Raw genomic sequence first — 23,949 nt, forward strand, 5'->3', positions numbered from 1 at the left:
ACTCTTCTAAGATTCAAGCCAGCCCCTCACTCCCACATTTCTCTGTGCTCTTTCTTTCTGTCGGTTTTGTTTGTTTGTTTGTTTGCTTTGGTTCCCAGCCTGAAGCTTCCTAGCATCTCAATCCTAGCCCATAACAGGTTGCCTTTAGATACGTCCCTGATGGATGAGATTTTGCCTAGGGTCACTTCAAACTATCCCAGACCACCTGGTATTCCTGCTGGGTTTCTGTGCTGCCCCTCTTCTCTAGGTATGGTTTGGAAACTTCCAGAGACAGGCCATTATGGATGCGTAAAGATCTGCCCTTGTATGAGGCGCCCTGTAAGGTAGGGGCATGGGCTATAGCTCGGGGTCTTGCAGCCTCACCGACTTTGAACATGGGGCTCTGCCTGGCAAACTGAGAGCCAGCCTTTAGCAAGGTCTAGACCAAAGGGGGCTAGCAGCTCAGTGTTAGTGACCGTCATTAGGTCTCCTCCCTCTCAGCCTTCACACTGTCTCACTGAAGGATTCTCCTCAGGAAGACCTGTGTGCTGCTGGGAAAGGGGAAAGTTTCCTGGGGGGCTGCGGATCCTGCCACCCTAGGTCTCTCTGTGCTTCTCTGCACCCCACCTTCTCCACTCCGCTCTCCACACTCATTACTCACAGTTTGTGAACGCATTACTGAACCAAATCCCTGTTTCTTCTCTCCACTCCTCTTAAAATATAGAGCCGCAGTCTAGTTTTCTTAAAAGCTGCCAACTTGCCAATCAGATAAGTCAAACTATTTCTGTGCCAGTGAGAAAGAACCAGAAAAAGACCCAAAGGGAAAAAATACTTACTGTATTTGCAATACAGTAAGTCCCCTACATAGGAACCTTCAAGTCGCGAACTTTCAAAGATGCGAACGTGCCCAGAGAAAGGATGAAGAGAGACAAGAGGAAGAAGTAACTGAAGAATCAAAGAGATTCACGACACAGGAAATGGCAAGGGGATTTTCTTTACTTGAGGAGGCACTGTTAGTTTTTCAGGCACGGGACCCGAACCTAGAATGGTACACGAAGGTTGCAGCAGCTGTTCAAAAGGCAATCCATTGCTACCGTGTCATCTATGATGAGAAGAAAAGAGCTACTACCCAGACATCACTGGATCATTTTTTCAAGAGGGTAGATAGAATTGAATCCAGCAAGGAACCAGAACCTGTGCCATCAACGTCAGGCGTGAGTGAAATTGCAGCTTGCCCTCCTTCTCCTATTGCTGACGATCCTTCAGCTCTACCATCTCCCACCTCCTCTCCCTCCTCCAGTCAGTAACTCTTCTTGCCTGTTCACTCGATGCCAGCCCCTGGATGCCAGCTGTTGTGCTGTACTACTGTACTTTTCAAGGTACTGTACTGTCTCAATCCTGGCTCCACTGCCTTGGACAAGTTCTTGTCACTGCTCCCAACCTCAGTTTTCTCACCTTAAAAGTGGGCTCTTGGCAATATCCTCTTTGAAGGTATTTATGGGAATTAAGTGAGATAAGAACTGTCTTATTTTTATAAGATATAGCTGAGTTCTTTACTCCATTAATAAACATCCTACACATGAAGACACACTAGTAATGTGTTTCTGCGATGTAATGTCAGACTCTTGCCATATAATCTAATGTTTCATATAATTATTTTACCTTTTTAAAATAGCCCTCATTTCTTTAAAATTAGACACTTCCATGGTTAAATCTTCTAAAATATACCAAACGTGTCCCTGCTAGCTGAACTACTCACTATTAAATACTACTTACCTTCTTTTCAGAATGGCCTGGGGTCCTTAACATAAACCAAGTGTTCCTGTGAAGGGGATGGGGACCGATATCTTTAACTTCTATGTGCTGAGTAAGACATCGTACTATCCCATTAATGGTTAATTGTCTAATGTATCACTCACAACAACTTTGCAGATTGCTTCAGTTTCATAGACGAGAAAAGTGAGACTCAGAGAAATTAAGTAAAATGCTGATGGCTACTCAGTTGGAAGGCAGTAAAGACTCAAACCCAGATGGAGTCCCAAAGCCTTAGCTCCTTGGTACCCCACGGTGAAGTCACATCCTCCACTTAAGGATGGAGCAAAGATGTTTTAGTTGTATAACAAATGCTACTTTGTTCTTGTATCTGAACTCTTTAGTTTGTCTGGATTTCTACCTTTGCTGTTCAGTCGTTTAGTTAGTTACTTAGTTTTTGGCTTCCTGTCTATAAGGAATTCTTGTTACTTTTTGGTGCTTTTAACCTGTCCTACCCCAAGAAATTAATTAAACAAACCTCTTATGCTTATGTCTAAAGGCCAGTTAACTGTAAATGAGCCTCTGAGAAGTTCTCCCATAAGTGAGGTGGGATGGCCTAGGGACTCATTCTTCAGTTACCTGGCGGGTCTTTGGCTTCCTTTCAGCTCCCCAGCTGCATTTCAGATAATTGAAGTTGTTTTATTTGTGAACTCTGAACACAACGGATACTATTATCCAACATGGACCTATATCTATTACAAAACAAAATGTTACATGGTTACAGTAATCACTGCCAGCTTCTACTAAATGCCTCTTCTGCCCCACTGTTATTTTATAGACATTGTCTCTCTAAAACTCTGGAATGTAGGTGTTCTTGTCTCCATTTTACAGATGAGGAAACTGAGACTCAAAATTTCCACACCTGGCCAAAGACATTCTGTGAATAGTTCACTTCACGTCAACATGGACATGTTGAGCATGGAAGTCTGATTAAAGATCTATAAGCAATATCTAACTCAAGAGAATTAGGAACAGTTTCCCACTGTGTCAAACAGGCAGCTCTAATAGAGATGCCTGGAGTGGTCCAGCCTGGGAGGAACTGGGCAGAGCACCTGCATCGCACACCTCCAGGGGGCAGCCTTGAGTTGTGTTCAATCGGGAGGGTACTCCCAACAGCATACACATTGTACAGACAGCTGGAATGGTGCCCTGGGATTGCAGCAGAGGTGAGGACTGTCAGGTAAACAGCAATGAAAAGCACCGCGGGAAAGATCAGACATGAGACAGAAGGACAGGGTGTTTCCTGGGACTGGGATTTAAAACAAGGGTGACACGTTCTCAAGCTCCCTGCCTTTCTCTCTGCGGGGTGAGGAGAACTTAATGCTGCATATCACACACCATTCTTTTTGGTTGAGATGGGTAGACTGCATTTAACTAACCAGAGTGTCAAAATCCATGTCGAGTTTTTAATTGCCTAATAAAGTGAATTCTCCACAAACTCCACTCTGTCTGGAAGCCTCAAACAAAGGTGATCCAAATAAGTCACAGGCCTTTGTCCAGCAATCCTTTTTCCCTAAGACTCTTTCTCAGACATTAGCCCATGGATTGGGACGGTGGGCCGGAAGGGGCCAGCCAGCCAGGAACTCTTCCCAGGCCACAAAAGCCCCGCGGATCTGAGAGGCCTCATAAGGACCAGCCAAGACTGAAACGCAGGTCTGGCCGTATTTGGTCACCGTCCCGGATGGTGGCGGGGCAGGCCCTCATGTCACATCTGGGAGTTTTTCAGCCCACACGTGGGGGGTAATTCTCAACCACAACCTCTGTATGTGGTAGCTGCAGAGGGAAACAGAAACTAGTTAGAAAAATGTGATTCTTGCGCAGGGAAGTCGGAGCACAGAAGAGTTCAGAAGTGGGCGGGTGTCTGTGTTAAAAAAAAAAAAAAAAAAAAAGGGGTGGAAACCCCACCAGCCAAGTCTGCAGAAAAAACTAAATGAAGTCTGCCTATCTCGGGGCCGGAGCCCCTCCCCTCGGGCCGCGCCGAGGAGTGTGACACAGGTGCCGCTTCCTCCCGGCTGCTGAGGGCCAACCACCGTCCCCCGGGCCGCGCCCCGCATCGGTCGGCAATGAGCAGCCCCCAGGTCACACCGCCGCCCCCGTCCCCGCCCCGCCAAGGTGAGTACTCGCCAGGGGACGGGTCCGCGGGGGCCGAGCCGGGTTGCGGGTGGTGGGCAAGGAGCCCCGGGGTTCCGGCCGCGCCCGGCCTCCTGGGGGACTAGGGGCCCGCCCGGCCGCGTCCCCGGGCATCGCGGGGTCCCGGGCATCACAGCGCCCCGGGCATCGCGGGGTCCCGGTCCGGAGCCCCGAGCCTGGTAAGCGGGCTCCGCGCGCCCTGGGCCTGGAGAGGCCACCACCGCCCCCGCGGCCATCCGCTGGCTTTCTGTTTCTTTGTGTGCTGTTGGGGACGCGCCTGTGGCCAGAACTTTTCCCCTAAGAGAATAAAGGGGGGAGAGGCAGATCGGTAAGCAGCGCAGAGAGAAAGCAAAAGTTGTTTGCCGGAGCTGCCCGGGCAGGACGGTGGAGGCGCGTCCGCAGAAACTCTGGGTTAACTCCGCCAACTTCCCGACTCTCTCCCGGGGCGGGAACCAGCCGCACGCCCACGCCCATGTTGCAGGGATCCGCTCGCCTTGACCGTTCGGGCGGTTGCAGTTCTTCAGAGGCTGTTTTCTTTCTTTCTAAAACCATCACATGCTTTCTTGCGGAAAGGAAATCACCGTGAGATTCTCTGTGAATCTCAAAAGCAATGTTCCGAAACACTGCTGGGCCTCCCCCGCCACTGGGCTTTTGCAATAAAGAAGTAAAATTTTATTTAAAAAAAAAGAATGTTGATCCCTCCCTGGTTAGGTCTGATCGTATGAAACTGTCAGAGAGGAGACATTCTGAGTCTAGAATGTAATCACGTTACGTAATTAACACGATCATGATATGGGTTTATACGTCTTTAAAAAAAGAACAAGGTTGTGTGGCCTTAGGCGGCAAACTTGAGCCTGGGTGAGCGCGGCTGGGTCTGTATCTGCATGCTCTGCGCCTCTGTGTGTACGTGGCCACGTGTGTACGGGTGGGTGAGGGCCCTCGGCGCCATCTGGGCGTGCACAGAGAACCTCGTGGAGTCAGGGCCTTGCTGCCTGCATTGGGACCTCTTGCTACAAGGACCTGAGGCGAGCCCACCTCTCTTAGCTACGGTTTCCTCATCCGCAAAGTGGGAATAGCAGGATAGCGTGCCTCTTTGGGCTGTGAGAATTAAGTGCATGTCAGCGGCTCAGCGCAGAGATGAACACGTGTTAAGTGCTTGATAAGTGTCGGGCATCCTTATTTTCATCTTACATCATACTGTGGATCCATGAGTTAGTGTTTACGTGTGTGTGTCTGTGAGGGTGAGTCAGACACTAGTGAGCGAGTGTGTGTGTGTGTGTGTCGGGACCAGGGTTAAGGGGACAAGGCACTGTAATTATTCCAGTTCAGGCACCGAGGAAGTGCAGGCCTACAGCCATTCCTGTCTGGAGAGGACACGCTTGCTCCGGGAGCCTTGTCCTGCCCCCCCCACCCCACCCCCCACCCCGAACCGACCGCACGCCCCCGCCCCCTCCTCCCCCTGCGGCAATTCTCCAGGATTCAAGTTTCAGACCTTGACCAATGACTGCAGACACTTCCCTTCCGGAACTGGTGGGGATGCAGCCCTTACTTGCATACCATTCCAGATTACCCTTAGGATTGACTTTCTGGCAGGATCTCTGCCGTGGGAGAACCACGGGGCCCTATTTCGCGCTGCTGACTCAGGCAGGATGTGTCTATATCCTGTCTCAGTTTACATCACTGCCCCTCAGAGCCAGACGTTAGAACAGAGAGGACCCTCTGCTCCCTCCCGGCCAGGCCTCCCCTAGCCTAGCCTTTGGGCTCATGGGTTCAGCCAACTCCCATAAGCCCAAAGGCCACATTATTGCGGAGGAGTCCTGTGCAGAAATCCATTGCCTTGCCCTTGGAGGGAAGGGGTCAGGCTCAGCAAGGAGATGGCCAGGTCTGGCAGCTTTATATAGAATGTGCCACCTCTGGGAAAAGCAGGGAGGGTTTCGTTCAGTGCCAGATGACATTCCATCACAGCCATTGCGCAACCCCTCCAGATATCCGTGGCTTTGGGAGTCACATGGCCTCGGCACAGCCAGCAGCTGGACCTTACAAGGGTGCCCAGAGTTGCGCAGTTATTTCTGGGGACTTGCAGTGCCCTCTGGGAAACAGGAGTGAGGGGTAAGAGGTGTTCTGTGTTTGCAGTGGGAGCGCATCCGCCCATCCACTATGGGGAGAGAGAGAGAGGCCCTTCACTAGCACAGAGAGGCCCTTCACTAGCACAGAGAGGCTGGCAAATAAAATCGGTTTGCGTCTTTGGGTGGCAGATATATGGTCCATCAAATGCCCTTCGGAGACCCCAACCAAAACACCTTTCAAAGACTGAGCAAATACAACAGGCCCAGTAAGCACAGCTACAAACCAAACAAAGTTAAACAACGCGTGAAGAGTTCATGATAGAAAAGAATAACTTTCTTCCCACCTCCAGGGCAGTAACTTTATTCATTTATGAGACTGCTTCTAGAAGTGTTATATGTATATACAATTAATTTTTCATTGGCAAAATGAAACACATATTCGACCTCATCTTTTTTGTTCATAAGACTATATCCTACAGATTATACCTTATCACCGTATATAGACTCATCCTTCTGGGGCCGCACAGCATGAATATTATAAACGAATTGGTTATTTTATTTAGCCAATTCCTCCACAAATGGACATTTGGGTTGTGTACAGTCTTTGATTTCTTTTTTTAGCCACAGGGCTGCCATGACAACCCTTGTAAGTAGGGTTTTGCATGCATGTGTTTGTATACCTTTAGGATAAATTCCCCCAGAATTTTAATTTCTGAGACCAAGAGTATGTACATTTACAATGTTAGTAGATACTGAAAAATTACCCTCCAAAAGGTCACATGAATTTCTAACACTTACCAGTAGCCAATGAAAATCGTTATTTCCCCACATCCTCATTCACACTGTGTGGTTTTTATCTTGGCCAATCTGATGAGTACACCATGTTGTCACCTGTGAGTGCGCCTCTGTAATTACACATGTTTTTGTACCTCTGTAAGATATTGTATTTGTTTTGCTGGGAAATACCTTGTGTGGCCTTTGCCCGCTTCCTACCAGGTCCCTCACCAGTGAGGAAACACGCCCCAGAAGTTAAATGATGTGTCCCTTCTCTTATGGTGAGTAAGAGGGTGGACCAGAGCCCACACTGGGCTGTGCTGTAGAGTCAGAGCAGATGTGATCTCATCCCCGACACTTACTGGCTTTGGGGAGGTGCACAATACCTCGGAGCCTCGGTTTTCTCATCTGTAGGTGGGAAGGATAACAGCGGCTTGGCAGGAGTCGCGTGATGAACCAGAGACTAAGGACCTGGCACCGCGCCCAGTGATAGCGTTATTTGCGGCTCTTGTTAACAGAACTAATCAAAGCAATCCTGGCCTGCAGGTGCTAGTCATCTCCAGAGTCTCCTTAGCAGACGGCAGCTGGGTTTGCTCTTGATAATGTAAGAACAACGTCAGTACCTCTATGCCAAGGCCTGTGGTCCAGCCTTGCATGGGTCACTCCTCTACAGCCTGGCCCCACAGGCATATTCTCCCGTGTTTTGCAGATGAAGCCCTGGAGGCTGGAGGGTGATGGCCTTCCCCAGGGCTCCCAGGTCCCGAGGGCACAGCCAGCCTGTGGACACAGGCTGTGAGACCCCAGAGCCAACAGAGGCCAACCTAAGGGGGGCGTTAGGGTGCATGTGGGCCTGCTGGCCCTGTGTGCCAGGCGGGGCCTTCTGCTGCCCACACACCGTGAGAACTGTGCCAAGGAAATCATGGCTACGGCTTTGCACAGACACTCAGAACCCGCTAACGACTCCACAGATTTTCAGCCAGGCCTGTGGTCTAACCTCGGCCCATGGCTGCCCGCCCTCACTCCCATCTCTGTGGTCGGGCCTGACCCACACTGGGCCAGCTGCTGCCCTCCACCCTGCCTTCCACAGCCCGCTCAGGTTGACATCCCTAGGGCCCGTCTCTGTGCCTGGATGGTCCTGTCCCTCCAGCTTCACCCTCACGCCTGCCTGCTTCAGGCCCCTGGGCGCTCTGGGTACCGCGCCCTGCACACATACACCTACTGGTCAGTTAAGGCCTCCCTGGGGCCTCCTGACACTAGAAAACCACCCACCCTGGCCCTGGGGACACTTTGCAGCCCCGACAGATTTCTGAGTCTGTCACCTTCCAGGAATTCTGACTTCCAAGAAGCTCTGTGACCCCACCTGTCCCCCCGGCACCGGGGCCTAGCTCAGAGAGGAGCTCAGCCAGCAACTTGGACACGAACAGGTGGCCGCACAGACAACCCAAAGGCCAACACTTCCAGGCCCACGTCCGCTCCAGAGGCCAAAGGCCCCTTTTAAAAATCATCTGCTCAATAGCTCCTAATCCAGAACTTGGAGGGCAGCATAAAATAAATTGAAATGGACCAAAGAGTCAAACCAAAACAGATTCTCAGAACATGCTGATGGGCCCCAGCCATCACCGCCTAGCTCCCCTTCCCGCTCAGCACTGATTGGGTATTTCATCTTCTCCCTCCTTACTCCTCATCCCCTCCCCCTCCCGCCCTCCCCCATCTTTGCTTAGGGCTTCCTTCACATCATTATGTAATCTGAACCTCTGCAGGAACACCACTTCCTGCCCTTAGTCATTATAAATTTTAATTTGGGTACCTCCTTTCAGAATGAACGTTAGCGTGCCACATCTTAGTCAACGGCAGATACTGTCAGGGGCCAGTTCTCTCTCACACCAGCGAGAGCCTGAGCCCAAGATGCTAGGTCCCTTCACAGACCCAGCCTCACACAGCTTCCCCCGACCCTCCCTCCAGCCACCAGAGAGCCTGTGTTCTGGTTCCCTGCACTCACAGACAGGCACCCACCTGCCTGGCCCGGTGATGGGTGTCAGCATCATTGGCTGCCCACCTGCCTGACTCTGCAGTCCTACCCTTCCTCCTGGCCCGAAATCTTCTGCAGCTCTCATTCATGACTCTTTAGGACTGACGAATTGCTGGAGGCTCAGTGTGGACTCCTCTGAGAGTTAAAAACTCCAGGGGGACCTAGTCATTAGGGGTCCCCCGCAATACTGTGAGATCCACCTCCTGGAGTTTGAGCAGGTGCCCACGGTAAATATCGGAGTAAAGTCTTCTTGAATTTCCGGCAGGAAGGAGGGGACCAGCGCACCTGTTCTTAACAAAGCCTGGCCTCAGGGAAGCTAGTTAACCAGAGCCGAACCCGATGGGATACTATCAGAGCATAACTGACCTGGGGGAAGGAAAATACCCAACTCCAGCTCACTGTAGCCATCTGGGCCCACCTGCAAGGAGAGGAAAACACGGAGGAACACTTGTGAAGTTCACGCTCCAGAGGGATGGGCTACAGATCTCATCCTAGGACCATAGGGTGCTTCCCCTCCCCCACACCTCGCCACCCCATTACAATAGGTCCTTTTACCCAATATATGACATCTGGCTGCCAAGAAAAATTACAAGACATACTAGAAGGCAAAACACACAGTTTGAAGAGACAGAGTCAGAACCAGAACCAGACATGGCAGAGATGTGGGAATTATCAGACTGAGAGTTTAAAATAACTGGAATGAATAACTGTTTATGATGCTTTTATTATAGTCCCTGTCTTGTATCTGCCACATATCCCTTCTCTTATTGCCAAAACACTGCGGTCGGCATACTCTCTGGGGCTCAGCAGACACACCTGTGACCCCTGCCAGGTCTCTGAGGGAAGGAGGCTCGCATTTGGGGGCCCTTGGGAGGGACACGCTCTCGGCAAGGTTGCCCCATCATCTCACTGCACCCACCACACCTGATGGAGGCATTTTATCTCCACTGTGATGGACGGACTGGCATGCCACTTGCAGGGAGCACAGCTGGGACCTTCTACCCTCCTTCTCCTTCATACAACGCCCACTTTTATGAGGGTTCAAGTGTGCGGCTGCCAGCTGACCCTGGGCCCCAGCACTCCCCCCATGGACGCTGGAACGGAGAGTTGTCCTATTTTACCCATAGCTATGGGCACATGTGTTCTCAGCAGTGTCTTAAAGTGAAGGGAATTGTGGTTCGCCAGATCAAACCCAGGTAAACAATCCTGCCTGCCTGCCTTCTGTGTTGGATTCCGGTCTGTGACCTCCGTGTTCACCGGGCAGCAAAGTCCACTGGCTATGAAAGGCCCTTTCGCTGGAGATGCTCACCAAGCACTCTCACTGGAACCGTACACAACACGCACAGCCTTTAGCAAGCGGGGGCTTTGAGCTCAGTTCCCCCTGATGTGCTTTTTGAAGACATTTAGTACAGCTACACTTGGCCTCAATTGGCTAGTGATGAGGAGGTTAGAATACCAGCTTTAGAGCTCAGGATTTGGGTTTGAATGTGGACCAGCTCTGACCTGGCCGTGGCCTTGAACATGGCGCCCGCCCCGTGGCATCTCAGCTCACAGATAAAACTCCTAGTATAGTGCCTGGTCCGAGTTCACCACTGCCCCTGCCTGAGTGGTTGAGGGTGTCCTCAGTGAGTTCTGGCTCACTCCCCACTGCCCAGCTCCCTCCGCATACCCTGCTCCTGTCCCTGTTTGCTCATTTGCCATGGAAAATAATACCAAGGAGAGGAGGCACAGTCTGCCCTGATCCTTGGGTTCCAGGTGGGCAAGGCCCTCAGACCCAGCAGGGGAGCTGTCCTTGCAATAGCCCTGGGACGCTGTTCCCTTCTGAGCTAGGACAGCTGCCTCCAAGGCATCTGCTCCTTCCTGCATTTATCAGAGTGGGCAAGGTGGTCGGAGAGCAGCGGAGAGCATGTGTCCTCTCCCACCAGCTATGTGACTTTGAGCAAACCTTTTACCCTCTGCAGTTCAGTCTCCTTACCTAGTACCCGAGGAGGACCACACTTGCTCCCCCAGCCTCACCTGAACGCCAGCCCCTTAACAATAGGGGTCTCAGCTGCCTTGGGGAAGAGTAGCCTCCTTAAAAACACTCATGGATCAGCTCGATGCTTTGTGACCACCTAGAGGGGTGGGATAGGGAGGGTGGGAGGGAGATGCAAGAGGGAGGGGATATGGAGATATATGTATATGTATAGCTGATTCACTTTGTTATACAGCAGAAACTAACACACCATTGTAAAGCAATTATACGCCAATAAAGATGTTAAAAAAAAAACATGAATGAATGGATGGATAGATGGAGGGATGGATGGAGGGACAGAGGGAGGGAGGGAGGGATGGATGGATGGAAGGATGGATGGATGGATGGAGGGATGTGAAGTTCCAACCAGTGTAGACAAGCCTGGTCTACACAGAGAGTGCTGTCGGTCCCATATTCACCTGCGTCCTCTCCCAATCCTGTGTAAGCCCTGCCCCCTCGGGGGCCCACAGTGGCCTCTGGCTCAGCCCACTGACCTTTCCCCACCTGGCATGCCTTGTGCACCCCAACCTGTGTGCACATGGGGCCCCTTCCCTCCCATCTGGCCCGCAGCCGCTCCATCTTTCAGTGTCTTCTCTCACCAGCGTTTTTCTCTTTCCCTTGATGCTGCCATTGGATGGGTGCAGAGCTGGGCCTCCCCTCTCTCCTGGGAGGGGCCCCTTCTCTCCCTTTCCAGCCTCTTCCCCGTGCTTGAACTCCTGCGAGGAAGCTGGGCCTTCTCTCCTTTGATCGTGCAGTGGGACTGACTTGTCATTTGAATGGCCCTCCTTCAGCTTCTGCCAAAGTTCTCATTTTAATGAATTCATTTCAGCTTTGGCTGAAAATCCCAAGCTGTCATTTTTTTTTTAATTTTACAGTCTCTTTTTTTTTTCTTTTCTACAAATTCTGTAAAGTATCCTGACCGACTGTCTCCCTGACTCAAAGCGTAGAAAGTCGGCTGCGCTCTGCTTAAGTTATCTCATTTCACCCTCTAGCAGCCCTACGGCAAGTATTTTTATCTCCATTTTGCATGTGATGATACAGAAACTCAAGAGGCAACGTGCGTTGCTGACAGCCGAGACCCCTCACTCGTGCACAGCAGGTGTTTCTAGGAGGGGCTTAGGCAGGGCCACCTCACACATCAGGCACAACACTTAGAGCTTTTAGAGAACCACAAAAAAGCTTCGGTTCTTTTAAAATCAAACGGGAAAAATGAACTTTTAAGACTAAACCTTGCATTTGTCTTTATATCAATGCCCCTCTAAAATACAATTGGTAATATCTGGGGGGAGAAGGGACCAGGGAGGCAGAGCACCTAGGCCCACGAAGGCCATCCTGTGGCCCTGGCTCAGCCCATCCAGGCCCCGGGGCTGGGTGCCCACTGGTCCCTGCACGGCCCGGCCGCTCTCCCTGCCCAGCGCCCAGAGCCCTGACCCACCTCTGCGTGGCTTCCATCTCGAGTCCTCACACCCCCCCACCCCCAGCAGTGCTGCCCTGCCCGACCACGGCAGGGCCCCTGGGCTGGGCAGCTGCAGTATCTGCCCCGTGCCTGTTCTTTGCCTTTACCCGCAGGAGCTTGCGAGAATCCAAAGGAAATGCTTGAGGATACCCAGGACTCTCTCTCTCTCTCTCTCTCTTTTTTTTTCTTGGCCACGCAGCATGCAGGATCTTAGTTCCCCAACCAGGGATCGAACCCGTGCCCCCTGCAGTGGAAGCACAGAGTCTTAACCACTGGACCACCGGGGATTTCCTATCTCTATCTCTAGCTCTATCTCTATCTCTATCTATCTCTGTCTCTATCTCTATGTCTATCTCTGTATTTCTCTTATCCTCTTGCTTTTTTAAACGAGGAAGTTAGGCTATTCTTCACTTCAAAGTTTAAAAGTAAGTTTCCTTTGCCCTGTTTCATTATGAAAGAAACAATTCCTGTTCACTGTATAATTATATATACAAGACCAAGAAGAGGGATATAGGAAGATTCTCTCTAGAGCAGAGGTGACTTTCAGGTACCCGTGGGATAGCCAGGTGACAGCTGGAAGGCAGTTCAGAAAGAGACCCAGGCAGAGATAAAGACGGAGGACCTCAGTGTACAGAGGCCACACAGCGAGGGGCCCGGGGGGAGCCACGAAGCGCCTGCTGAGGCCGCACGGATCTCTCTGGATGGTGGGTCTCAGCACAGGTGCAGAGGCGGTGTGGGGAGTGCTCTTGGCCACGCCTGGGGACGATACACATGGTACCTTGTTCAACCGGAAGATGTTACCTGGATGTAGCTATTATTAACTCCAGAAATAGATATTATTAGCTCCATGGAAATATGAAAACTGGGGTTCAAAGAGGTTATTCCCTCAGGGCCTCACTGGGCATTACTGGCACTGTCCAGCCTCGAGCCAGGTGTGTCCTTCTGCCTCTGGGATGTGTCAGCCCACCGGGCTGGGAGGGGTTTGCCCATGACCCCCTGCCCCTCTGCTCAGCTCCACGCGGCCCTCAGGTCACTCTCCTGCCTCAGAAGAAAAGGCATTCTTTATCCACCCCACCCCGGGCCACTTGTGCCGGCTCCCCTCTCCTCTGCTGGCCCCCACCTGGCGGCCCAGCAGCTGCTGATGAAATGCTCCTCGTGGCCCACAGGGGCTGGGCTGTGACCGGGCAAGTGCAGCCAGCTGAGGCCAACCCACACGCAGTTCCCACCCTTCCCCGGGGAGGCAGCGGGCAGCTGCCAGGGCACCAGGAGAGAATAACGCCTCCATCAATTCCTGGCCAATTTCTGGGCTGCCTCCACCACAGACCCACCCCAGACTCACCCCTGGGCCGGCAGCATTGTCTTTTGTTGAAGTATCACCAGTCACGGGACCGTTCCTGCACTGTGTGTTCTCCTCTGCTAGGCACTTTCAAATCTAGTTCCTTTCTTCATTCAAGAGTCACTACTGACTCTTTATCCATTCGGTATATGCAAGCTTTCATCGGCTCATCGGCTCACCCCAACCCCCAGTCCGTCCCTCCCCCAACCCCCTCCCCCTTGGCAACCCCCAGTCTGTTCTCCTACTGTATACCACAGAGAACTATATTCAATATCCTATGGTAAACCATAATGGAAAAGAATATTAGAAAAGGAATATATATGTGTATAACTAATTCACTTTGCTCTACAGCAGTAATTAACACAACATTGTAAATCAACTATACTTCAATAAAAAATAAAATGAAAAAAAAAGAGGCACTACTCGCCTTCTCTGATAGGTGAATAAAGCGAAGCTCAGAGAAGTTAGGAGAGTTTACACAGCCAGCTGTAGTACATGGAATGCGGGTGTCTGCTTCCCTTGGGGGTGCACTGTTTCTGCCATGGAAACTCACTCATCAGGTTCTTAAGTGGGGACAGGATGGGGTGATGTGGAGGAGCTAGTGCTGGGACTTCAGAGTCACCAAAAGGAATGAAAGCCACCCATCCCTGAATCTCCAAAATCAGTGGCTTCCCGCCTGGGGTCCCCACCCCGAAAAACACACACATTAAGAAACGATGTCACAGCTACAAATCTCCACTGCAATTCTTTTCAGGAGAAATGACATTTCTACAACATAAATTCTTAGATGAAGTCTGGAAATATGAAAGCAATAAAAACCCATCTGTTACAGTGGAGTGGGGGAGAAGAGGCCTGGTGACCTCACTCCAGGGCCCCCTTGTGACGGTCACTCTCAAGTCATCGCTGGACACTGAGGGCTTCACGTAACCCAGTCTGCAGCCTCCTAGCCGGTGCCTCCCAGGACGGTCACCTGATGTCCAGTCACTATTCGTCATCAGTGATGACGCTTTGGGGCTTGCATCTCAGAGGATCCTTCCGTATTAGACATTTCCATCACATGAAGCCGTAAAATGACTTCAATGGTTCAATTATTTGCCTACAGCCAGACTGTAGTGTACACCTAACTGTCAATCACTTTACCAATTAATTCCCTGAGAAAGGTTCTTATCAAACTTCGAGAGTCCATGAAGAAAATCTGAAAAGTTAGAAACTAGATGGATAATTCCATTAGGGAAACAATTTATCCACAGATGTTTACTAACCACCGTGTACATCCGTGGTTCATCAACAGAAACTCGTAGGCTTATGATGTGTCCGTCCTGTCATCTGCCCTAGGGATGCAGGAGGAGACAAAGAAAGTCTAAAAGACAGGATCCCTGCCCTCAAAGCATCGTTGGGCTTCTTGGGGCAGCAAGACACACATCATGACAGGAATAAAAAGCATCCCATCCTCCTAGTGAGAAATTTCTTATCACAGGAATTCAGGTTTCAGATCGAATTGCCTGTGTCTTCTTGATATTTAAAGAAGATATCTAGATATTTAAAGAATAACTTAAAGTAAGATAACTTCTCAAATATAAATTGCTATCTAAAATTAGCTAATATTGACAGCTGGTATTAAATTATGGTGAATTTCTCCTTAACCAGATATAGGTTTATGTTGTTGAATTAAGACTTTGTGCTTGAAGAAGTTGTAAGTGACCTGTCAACTGAAAAAAATGCACAACCGGGACTTCCCTGGTGGCACAGTGGTTAAGAATACGCCTGCTAATGCAGGGGATACGGGTTCGAGCCCTGGTCCGGGAAGATCCCACATGCCGTGGAGCAACTAAGCCCGTGCACCACAACTACTGAGCCTGTGCTCTAGAGCCTGTGAGCCACAACTACTGAGCCCGCATGCCACAGCTACTGAAGCCCACACGCCTAGAGCCTGTGCTCTGCAACAAGAGAGGCCACCACTATGAGAAGCCCACGCACCACAACAGAGAGTAACCCCTGCTCGCCATAACTAGAGAAAGCCCATGCATAGCAACGAAGACCCAATGCAGCCAAAAAAATTAATAAAATAAAATTTAAAAAATTATTTAAAAAATAAAATTTAAAAAAATGCACAACCTAAAAGTTGAGAGTTATGTTTTATTCAGTGGACAAATCTGAGGACTTAAGCCCAGGACACAGCATTCCAGATAATTGTGAGAAACTTTTCCAAAGAGGCAAGGTGGGGAGCCAAGATATATAGGAGTTTTCGCAACAAAAGACCAGGTAGTCAGAACATCCAAAGATTACTGTTAATCAAAGAAAACCAGACATCTCATGTTAATGAATTTAGTGCTTTTCTATGTATGGGAAGATGCAAGAGTCTGGGCTCATTGAAATCATTCCTTTGATATGCACCTCAGCTATCTGGGGCCAGTATCCTGTGCTTTCGAACCCAGATGCTCCAGCCCTGAGGCTGTCTTTTAAGCCCTGCTCACCGCCACCATTTGTATGTGTTGGAAATGGGGAGTTTCAAAGGGGAACAAAATTCTCTTTCACAGGAGTGAAAGAAAGTTGGTCCCAACGCAATTTTAAACGACACTTATTCATATCAGGCTTTGGTCACCACCCCTGGGTCATTTCCTATTTAAGAATCTTGGAGCTTCTGAAAAGATCTTCTGGAACATGCTATTTTTAAAGAACTCAATTAAGTGAAATGATGTTTGTTCACTCACTGAAAAAGCAAACAATGCTAGAGAAATTCAGAATGCATCTTTGAGGACAAGGCAGTCAAAGGCAGATGAAATCCATGGTTTTCCGTCCAAGTTCAGACACTCTGGAAGGCTGTGTTTCCCACACAGGGGCACTTCCGGGCTGTTTATTTCCTGAGGCTCTGGCCTGTGGCCAAATCTTCACCATCCTCTGTGCTTTTGGTAAAAGCCACGGGGGTCACACTGCCCTGAAGGCACAATTATCTGAGTTCCTGCCCTCCTTGCCCTGGGGCTCTGGAAACAGAGGCCTGACTGTCTACACAGATAAAAGGCTGACCTCTCACTGCCCTGCCTCCTGCCCAGGGGCCCCATGGTTCTCCTTTGAGCTCCCTTGAGTGGGGCCCTCCCTGAGGAGAAATGAGAAGAGGGTGGGAGTTCTCCTCTGACTCGGTTTCTGACGTCTCCTGAGCCCACTAGCTCCACTCAGGGACCCTTGAACCGCAGCAGGACGCTGCCCAGACCTCCTCTGGCCTCCCTGGAGCAAGCCCTTGATGTAGCCAGGATGTGACCACTTGGATAGGCCATTTGTCTTGTTCTGGGACCTGACATCTCAGGGCTCAGGATTCCCTGGAGAGACTCTCTATGACGGGGCCTTGCCAGTCAGTACAGTCAGCCAGGGGAGGTACCCAGGGCCCAGTCGGAGAGACCCGGGCCACAGCCCTCACCAGCAGAGATGGCCTCAACCCCGTGCAAGGTTTAAAGGCCATGCCACCTCGCCAACCACTGTCTTAACCCCACCACTAACCAGTGCGGGTGAACTTGGGATGGTGACTTCACCCTCTTTGGCTTCCACTACCCTGGTGCCTGCATCCTCTCAAACGCATGGGGTGTTCAAAATGCAGTGAGCCCTGGGTGTGGCCTGACTCTGGAATCTATATAAAGTGGCCACAGTAGTGGACAGTGGCCTGTGCTCTAACAGCTAATGATCACACAGGTTGAAAGTATAAGGCTGCGAGTGTGACAGACCTGGGTTCACGGTGCAGGTCGGCCACTCAACGGCTCCATCCCCGTGGGCACCTGAAATGAGAAGATGTAGGTAAAGGCCCAGGCCTAGCAGGGGGCAAGCACAATGCAAACGTTAGCCTGAGAGGGAAGAGAGAGACTCAGTGACACAGAGACGTAAGCCCAGGGTCTGCAAACAAAGGCCCACAGGCCAAATCCACTTGCCTCCTGTTTTTATAAATAAAGTTGTATTGCAACACAGCTGCACCCATTTGTTTGCACGTGTCCATGACTGCTTTCATGGGACAATGGCAGAGTTGTAGCAGAGACCACATGGCCCACAAAGCCTAAACTATTTACTATGTGGCCCTTTATTTAAAAAGTTTTCTGACCTCTGTCTTGAACCAATAGGAGCATCTCCAATGGCTCGACTTCTAGGCCTAGAGCCTACCTGGCCCCACTGCACCTCTCTCTGGGGAAACCATACCCTCATGGGTGGATGAGAAACCATGGAAGAAAGACCTGCAGCCGAGGCCAGGGACCAAGCAGCAGCCAGGGAGGCCCATCAGGCCAGGCCCAGCTCTCACCTGGGTGCAGACGGAGTGTCTCATTCCCCTGACCTGATCCACCCAGGCTGCCAAAGGGAGGATCCCTCTCCTGGCCTTCACCTTCTCTTGCCCTCTTGTCACCCCCTCTGTAGACACAGGCAGCCGGGGCCCTCCTGCTGCCCTGCAGAAAATCCTCACCCCAACTAGGCAGGTGTAGGAAAAAGGGCCACACACCAGACAGGCTCTCCCGGGACCAGCCAGCTCTCCCCCCTCATTCAGAAAACAGGGCTTCTCACTAGGACCCAGACTGGTGTTGGGCCAGGAGCATTGTTCTGAACTTTTTTTTTTTTTTTTTAACTTTTTATTTTTTATTGGAGTATAGTTGATTAACAAGGTTGTGTTAGTTTTAGGTGTACAGCAGAGTGCTTCAGTTATACATGTATCTCTTCTTTTTCAAATTCTTTTCCCATTTAGGTTGTTACATAATATTGAGCAAAGTTCCCTGTACTATACAGTAGGTCCCTGTTGGTTATCCATTTTAAATATAGCAGTGTGTACATGTCAATCCCATACTCCCTAACTATCCCTCACCCCACCCCTCCCCTCCCCCGCCGCTGTAACCATAAGTTCATTCTCTAAGTCTGTGAGTCTGTTTCTGCTTTGTAAATAAGTTCATTTGTATCATTTTTTTTTTTAGATTCCTCATATAAGCGATATCATATGATATTTGTCTTTCTCTGACTTACTTCGCTCAGTGTAATAATCTCCATGTCCATCCATGTTGCTGCAAATGAAATTATTTCATTCTTTTTATGGCTGAGTAGTATTCAATTGTGTGTGTGTGTGTGTATCACGTCTTCTTTATCCATTCCTCTGTCGATGGACATTTAGGTTGTTTCCATGTCTTGGCTATTGTGCAAAGTGCTGCTTTGAACATTGGGGTGCATGTATCTTTTCAAGTTAGAGATTTTGTCTTTTCTGGGTATATGCCCTGGAGTGGGATTGCTGCAAATGGCATTATTTCATTCTTTTTTATGGCTAATATTCCATTGTATATATGTACCACATCTTCTTTATCAAACTTACTGACATCGCTCCACATCTCAGGAGGTTATTATCCCTCTTTTCAGATTTTATATGGCGTCTCAGGGGGGAAAAGTGTGTCCACACCTCACCAGTTATAAAGCAGTGGCTCCTGAGTTCAACCACAGTCTCCCTGAGTCTACACCCACGCTCTTTGCCTCTGCCACCGGCACCAGCAAGCTCTTAGCCCAGAACTCACAGTGCGTGAGCCTGTTTTGAGCACCAACTGTGTGTCAGGCCCTGGGGATATGACAGAGGACAAACCAACAGTCATCCCAAAAGGGAGCTTATGTTCTAGTGCGGATGGACACATGGACACGAGACACGTGGGTAGGATGCTCAGTAGGTCAGATGGTGCTGAGTGCAGGGAGGATGGTCAAGCCAGGAGAGGAGAGAGGGCGGAGGGACGAGAGGGGGTGCCATTTTAAAGGGAATCTTCACTGGGGAAGGTGATGTTTAGGAAAGACCTAAAGGAAGCCAGGTAGCCAAACACGGGAATATCTGAGAGGAGGCACGAGAGGCAGAGAGCACAACACATGCAAAGGCCCTGCGGTAGGAGCAGGCTTGGCCTGATCAAGGAACTGACGGAGGCCAGTGCCCTGAGGAGAGGAGAGTGGAAAGTGGTAACTAGGAGATGAAGTCAGACAGGTAAGGCATCAGAGGGACGATGGGACTGTGTCCCAGTACCCGCTGGAGCACCTTCCTGGGTCTCCCCTGCCAGAAGACTTCTAACCCTGAGAGAGGAGCCCCTCAGCATCTCCGCTAACACTCTAGCAAGTCCCTGAGTGAGCCGTGACACGGGGTAGGAGCTGAGAGGGAGGGAAGAGGATGGCAGAGAACTCCCAAGCGGTGCCTGAGATGCAGGGGGAGACGGGGCGACTTCACCAAGTGCCCCATTTGCTCTCAGCTGCCCTGAAAGACGCCTCAGATGCAGGCACTCGTGTGCACACACGCACATACACACACACAGAGGCCGGCTTTCAGAGCCTCTCTGAAACTGCTAGTTGCATCTTTCATGTAGAGCTTTTCCGCAGGACCGTGCCGGGCTCTACAGAGAATGAGTGTGGATGTGGGGTCCCCAGTACCTGCCGTCACAGGCACTCCGGACCCTTGGGGACCAGCTGGGAGCGTGAAGAGATGGGACAGAGCCCCACCCAGGGCCAGAGTGGGGGTGCGTTGGTCCCTCCCCTGCCCCTCTGAGACCACGCAAGCCCCGGGGACGCAGCCCAGCAGAGGGCCCGGAGCAGCCCCCAGGGGTGGAGGGTCTGGCCCAGCAGGGGAGGAGAAGAGAACCAGGAAAGGGTGTGAACAAGGGTGGTCTAGAGTCCGAGGCTCCTGGGGCCCATGCTGCCACCTGCCTGGGGAAGGAGGTCCCCACAGACCCCTCAGCCTCACCCAGAAGACACAACCGGCAATCCCAGAGAGGCTTCTGAAAGCCGGCCTCTGTCCGTGTGTGCACGCGTGTGCCTGCCTCCCCAGCGGGATGAAAGAACAGCCTAGAAACACAGGCTCCTTCTCCCTGGGATCGGAGAGGTGGCCAGCACAGGCTCCTACAGCTCAGGTTGGAAGCCGGGACTCTACCACCTCAGTCTCTCTGCAACCCGTATGTCAGAGGCGCAAATTAATACAACTCTCTGCAGAGGCAGGTCCCTCCAGCAGCCAGGTTCATAAGGCGGGAACGGAGGTAGAGGGGTTATTCTCCTCTGCTTTATATTTACACACTGCTGTGTTTAATCTGCTGAGCAGCCCGCGAGCCGTCCAGATAAGTGACCAGGGCCGCGTAAACACGACCCAGGAGCTCATCCTGGGCGCTTCCTGTCCTCGGATAACGTGATCCCAGCACGAGACTCCAGGTGCTACTCAAGCGACTGGCTTCTCACCTCCACGGACAGCCCTGCTGGAAGTCGGGCCACCGGGCACCCGTCTGTACTCGGAACTGCTCGCACATACCAAGGCACGAGCACATTTCTTATCTCGCCAGGTCCTCACCGCAGCCTGACACAGGCCGGAGGGCGTGGAGAGGGCGTCAGCATCTCCTGAGTCTCTCTAAGCCAGGGTGCCAGGGCGGGCTGTCCATGTGCCCACTGGGGAGGGGAGTGCTCCTATACACCGCTTAAAAGAGGGGTCGGGGTATCACACAACTCGGTGTCCTGAGTGTTCCTGGAAAGGGGATAAAGTGACTGTCCCGAGGCCACACCGACAGCAGATGGCAGAGGCAGGCCCACGTCCCGGTGTCATTTGATTCCAAACTCTGCACCTGGCAGGCTCACCTACAGGCAGGCCGTAGCCTCCCCGCATGGTGCCGTGCGCTTTATGTGCTACAAGCCTAAGGGGCTTTTGTACCCAGCCCTAAAAAGGAATGAAACACTGCCATTTGCAGCAACACGGACGGACCTAGAGATTATCACACTAAGTGAAGTCAGACAGAGAAAGACAAATATCATATGATATTGCTTATATGTGGAATCTAAAAAAAAAAAAAAAAAAAAAAAGATGCAAGTGAACTTATTTACAAAACAGAAATAGACCCACAGACAGAAAACAAACTTATGGTTACCAAATGGGAAAGGGGGGAGGGATAAATTAGGAGTCTGGGATTAACATATATACACTCCTATATATAAAATAGATAATCAACAAGGACCTACTGTATAGCACAGGGAACTCTACTCAACATTTTGTAATAACCTACAAGGGAAAAGAATCTGGAAAAGAATTTATATATATACATACATATAATAACTGAATCGCTGTTCTATACACCTCAAACCAACCCAACATTGTAAATCAACTCTGCTTCAAAAAAAAAATAAAATCTAAGGGGATAAATGCTTCACGCTTAAGCATGGCCTGCCCCCCTGAACACACACAGGTGGGGAGACCTGGCCGGCAGCACCCTCAGGGAGCGCACCTCTTTGCTTTCAGCTCAGGTCCCGCCTCGCTCCTGAGCGGGGTCGCCCGTGGCGCTGCCCTGTACCAGCAGCGCACGTAGCTTGGCTGTGTCTGCGTGCAAAGGCGTTGCATTTCTTCCGGCTTTTTTTTTTTTTTCCTTCCCTTTCTTCACGCTGATGGAAATGGCTCCTTCACCCAAGGTCTGCCTCTGATAAGGCTCCAGGCAGTTTCAAGAAAGCAGAGCTGAGCTTCTTATCAGGCAGCAGCAGGGGATCTGGTGCCAGCACTGGGCGGGCCTGGTGCTGATAAAGTGGTCCTGGGCCCAGCGCTCACCAGATGCTTTCTCAACCTGCCCCCAGGGCCCAACCCGTCAGAAGTGGGGGCAGTGAGACCCAGGAAGCTTCTTTGCTTTCTTAGACATGAGAGCTGACTTCCAGTGACCACAGGCCACAGGACCTGATGGGGAGCAAATAGGGACAAAGTTTTGGCGTGCAGGCTGATGGGGGGAAAGGGCCTCAGGAGGCCTTAGGGCTCCGGACAAGGCAGTGGGAGCTGGGTCCTCCCAGGGGCGTATCGGGATCAAGTGTGTGGTTTGAGCCCTTCCCTGTGAGGCACTACTGCTCCCAATTCCTGGATAAGGCACTGAGGCTAGGAAAGGGGGAGCGAGGGGTGTTAAGGCATTTGGTCTAATGTGGTGTGATCGGCTTTGAAGCAGGTTTGCAGCCCCCAAAGCTCAGGCTGCCCACCCTGCTCCTGGAAACTCTGATTTGAAGGAGATCAAGGAGCTCATCCCTCCCCCGACCCTCCACACACACCGCTGGAAGACAGAAATTCTACCTTCAAACATTAACTTCTTTTCCTTTAAGCTTGGATCCCTGTTAAGCTTCCTTGTCCTTAGAGTAGGACAGACTGGACTAGCTGACTGTTTTGTGAAAAGTGACTTGGCCTTTCTGACCTTAGTTGTCCCATCTATAAAATGGGCTGGTCATCCCCGTGTCCAGTGCCCTGCTGGGAGCACCCAGGATTTCACAGGTGGAGGGCATCTCGCCACGACTGGCCGCCAGAGTCCGCCCTACATTGGAAGGCAGGGCCAGGGCCTGGCAGCAGGGTCAGCAGTAGAGCCTTAGTCTGGGTTTCAATCCTGGCTCTGTCCTTGGCTGCTGTCTCTGAGCTTCAGTCTTTTCCTATTTAAAGCAAGGATGGAAATGCCCAGCTAGCAAGTTTGTTCGGGGGAGTTCAGCTCATGAGAGGTACTTGTGATGTGTGGCTGTCCCACGAGAGCGGGTTTTGAGTGAGAAGCATCTTGAGTGTGAGATGACGTGAGTGAAGCCCCAGCACAGGGCAGACCCATAAAAACAGCGGCAGGAGCCCAGCCGATCTCCTGGCTGCCCTCTGCTCCAGGCCGTTATGCACATGGATGTATACAGGGCTAAAGGTCTCTCCAAGACCCCGTGGAGACAGTAGCCTTCCACGCAGGGTGGTCAGGCAGGGCCACCTGGCACCATGGGCCAGCGACCGGAGGTGCGGCCACCGAGGGGGCCCGCAGGATGGGTGCAGAGGGGCGCGGCTGCCTTCAGATGAATTGCAGGAGTGCTGTCAGAGCAAACGTCATGGAAAGGATTGGCGGCATTGCTGGGAGGAGCAGCTCCTACCTTTTTAATCCCTAAAGCAGGACCGTGCGGGTGGTCGGCCCTGAGATGCACACTGAGCTGGAGGCCTGAGAGCTTAGAGCTGAAGTATCGAAAAACCAGCCTTCCCAGACAGCAGGGCTGACAAACGCTGAAGGCCAGAGAAAGGGCAAGCTGAGGAGCCGGGCAGGAGGGCCAGCCAGGTTGGCTGCTCACGTGAGCTAGTGTCTGGGGAAGAAGCAGTGGGGCCCCTCAAATCTCTCTCCTGAAATCAGTCAAAGTATCAATGGGTAATCATGAGAACCAGAGGACCAGCATGTGTAAATGTTCTCTGCAGGATGGGGAGATAAAAGCAAGAGATGGTCTTAGCACCTGACACCTAGTAGGTGCTCAGTTCAGTTTGGTTGGTTTAACAATCACTGCACACTCCTGCTTTTGTAACTACTCGTCTGGATGATTTTTACAGCTGCATTTCACTGGACTGCTGGGAGGAGCTTTTACTTAGTAAGCTTT

The 23,949-nt window shown here is 51.2% G+C and overlaps 1 protein-coding gene across 1 annotated transcript in view; it reads left to right on the forward strand.

The window, feature by feature from the left end:
• The first annotated feature begins 3,520 nt into the window (after window positions 1–3,520).
• Window positions 3,521–23,949, forward strand: part of GYPC (glycophorin C (Gerbich blood group)) — a 43,408-nt gene continuing 22,979 nt past the window's right edge. The window contains exon 1 of the mRNA XM_059927678.1: window positions 3,521–3,903. Coding sequence (XP_059783661.1) covers window positions 3,855–3,903 — 49 coding nt within the window. The 5' untranslated portion in view covers window positions 3,521–3,854. The remainder of the gene's footprint in view (window positions 3,904–23,949) is intronic.

This window comes from Balaenoptera ricei, chromosome 7 (genome assembly GCF_028023285.1).
Source record: "Balaenoptera ricei isolate mBalRic1 chromosome 7, mBalRic1.hap2, whole genome shotgun sequence".
NCBI classification, from domain to species: domain Eukaryota; kingdom Metazoa; phylum Chordata; class Mammalia; order Artiodactyla; family Balaenopteridae; genus Balaenoptera; species Balaenoptera ricei.